At 42.7% G+C, this 2475-nt stretch overlaps 1 protein-coding gene across 1 annotated transcript in view; it reads left to right on the top strand.

The window, feature by feature from the left end:
- Nucleotides 1-871: 871 nt before the first annotated feature.
- Nucleotides 872-2475, top strand: part of col27a1a (collagen, type XXVII, alpha 1a) — an 85701-nt gene continuing 84097 nt past the window's right edge. Inside the window, exon 1 of the mRNA XM_017307958.1 lies at nucleotides 872-1350. Within this exon, the coding sequence (XP_017163447.1) occupies nucleotides 1298-1350 (53 nt within the window). The 5' untranslated portion in view covers nucleotides 872-1297. The remainder of the gene's footprint in view (nucleotides 1351-2475) is intronic.

Below are 2475 nucleotides of genomic sequence, written 5' to 3'. Positions count from 1 at the left end.
AAACCAAACGTCTAACAGACAAGTGCTTATGTTTATTTCTAGTCAACAATGAATATGATCTTGGCAATCCAATGAATGCCATTTTTGTCTGGTCTCTTTGCTATTGTTGAGTCATACACATTTATCATAAGTAAGGCCTTTGGGGCGTTAGATGCTCTTTGTTCTTTTGTGACCTCCCAGATGAGTGGTTGACATGCTCTTTGGGTTGGCTGGCCACTCCTAGGGAGGTTCACCGCCATGTTTTCTCCATTTGTGGATAATGGTACCCACTGTGGTTCTCTGGAATCCCAAGGCCTTAGAAATGGCCTTTCCAGAGCAGTGGATGTCAACGTGTTTGATTTTCGTCTATTTTTTTAAATACATTTGGATTGAGGCATGTTGGTACATACATTTTTTTCATGATTTCTTGAGCCACCAAGTCTGGCAGTAATCAGGAGTGGTCGTAAAAACTAAATATAAAACGTTAATGACTTAACATTAGTACCAGGAGTTTTATGTTTAGCATTCAATTAAAGAAATAAAAATAAATAAATAAAGCAATCTTTAAGGGGAGAAAACAGGTCTTCACAGCACTGTGTTCTTCTAAGTGGGACAAATCTGTATATACGTTTTAATTGTAGACTTTAATTAAATAAAATAACTCAACATTTCAAACACAAGCTGACCACCAGTGGCATCACAGTTTGACAGCCTCAGGTGCAGCTATGGATAGACCCGCTTTGTGCGCCCTGGAAGCACATCCTTTACTCGGTGCCCGTCCAGCCCAACTTTGTCACCGTGGTTCATTCATATGGTTAACCAGAGTTTTTGGGACAGGATCCGTGTGGCCACCCCCTGGAGAAAGAGGCGTGTAGTTGCTTTCTCCAACCGCTGGGCTTGTAACTTGACACCTGGCTGCGCGGTTCGTTTGCCATCGTTTTTACCCTCAGAAAAATCTATTTAAAAAGGAAAGCGATGAGTCCAGCGCTTCTGACTCCGTAACCCCGCTGAGAAGAACCCACGCAGCTTTCCTCGCCGGCCGCAGCGTCCCTCAATCTGGATCGGCATAAATGAATGAGCCACAAGGGAATATCGCCAGACGATCGCAACCTGGAAACTCTCTCTTGTCAAACAAGACAACCAGGAGGATTCTATGTCGAGCTTGACAGGCATCTCAGCATGACTTTTTATGTCTGGAACTTCATCTCGTGATTGTCAAATGCGTGAAACGGCGGCCGGTGTTTTCTGCCCCCCTCGCAAAGGAGTCACGCTGTGATTAACGGATCAGGTTTTTGACTGGCAGGACAAATGAATACAAATGAATTTAGGCACCCGAAGGAGAGCTTGCAGAACCTCTCATCTAGATACAAAGTAAGTAAGATTTTTTTAGTGTGTGTGTGTGTGTGTGTGTGTGTGTGTGTGTGTGTGTGTGTGTGTGTGTGTGTGTGTGTGTGTGTGTGTGTGTGTGTGTATGTGCGTGTGTGTGTGTGTGTGTGTGTTTGATGCTTTTGTGGGATCCGTTCAGACACACGGAGGGGTTACCTGTGATACCGGCTTGCTTTGGTCCAGGATTGATGTCCGCATGGGGTCAAAGGAGGTTCTGAATATTGATCAGACATGTTCCATAGCACGTATCAAATGTGATGCATTTAGCGTTGCAGCAGGAATTAGTTAGCCTAAGTCATTATTAAAATAAAACATGGACGTTGCGCAATACTTGTATAATTCTTGCATTTCACGTTTACATGTTTGTTTGTTTTTAATGTTGGGAAAGGTAAATGGTTCAGTCTTTCATGCAAGGTTGGCTAAACCGACTCATCTGACAACACAGGGGGAAGAAAGGGGGAGCAATTATTAGGACCTATAAAATGTAATGAGTGGCTCATCAGCATCCTCTGCGCCGTCGGATATTTTCCATTTTCCCGGCTATTCTAAGCGGCCACTTTTACGCCCTGACAATAACGCATTAGTGCTTTAAAGAAAATGCCATTAAAACTAACCTTAGAGCTCCCGGCGATAATGTAATTTAATTGAATTTAATCTGGAATTAGTGTTGAAATTGTTGTGGGGAACAAAGCTGCAAATGTCCACAGATAGACTGGTTCTAGCTATGAATGAAAGTTTCATTCATTCATTCATTCATTCATTCATTCATTCATTCATTCATTCATTCAATCAATGTTTAGGACATGCATGCTTCTCTCCTCACGTATCATCCCTGGAGATAATTATTTTTTAATTATCTCCAGGGATGTAACCACTTTTGTGTTCTTTAATAACACAAATAGATGATCACAGCTGAATCACCAGAACAAGTTGTTGGGCTTCGTCCTACAAATGCTTTGCCCTTCCTTGCTACTGATGTATTTGCGCAATAAAAGCAATCTACCTGCGTTGTTTTTCAGTAGGCGTCCACGAGGTGTCGCCCTTTATATGTAATAGCTTTTGTACAGGTAATTGTGTTTTTTGGGGGGACGGGAGTGGGGGGTGGGGGCG

Source organism: Poecilia reticulata, linkage group LG12, assembly GCF_000633615.1.
Source record: "Poecilia reticulata strain Guanapo linkage group LG12, Guppy_female_1.0+MT, whole genome shotgun sequence".
In the NCBI taxonomy this organism is placed as follows: domain Eukaryota; kingdom Metazoa; phylum Chordata; class Actinopteri; order Cyprinodontiformes; family Poeciliidae; genus Poecilia; species Poecilia reticulata.
This window is presented reverse-complemented; position numbering and strand designations above follow the sequence as displayed.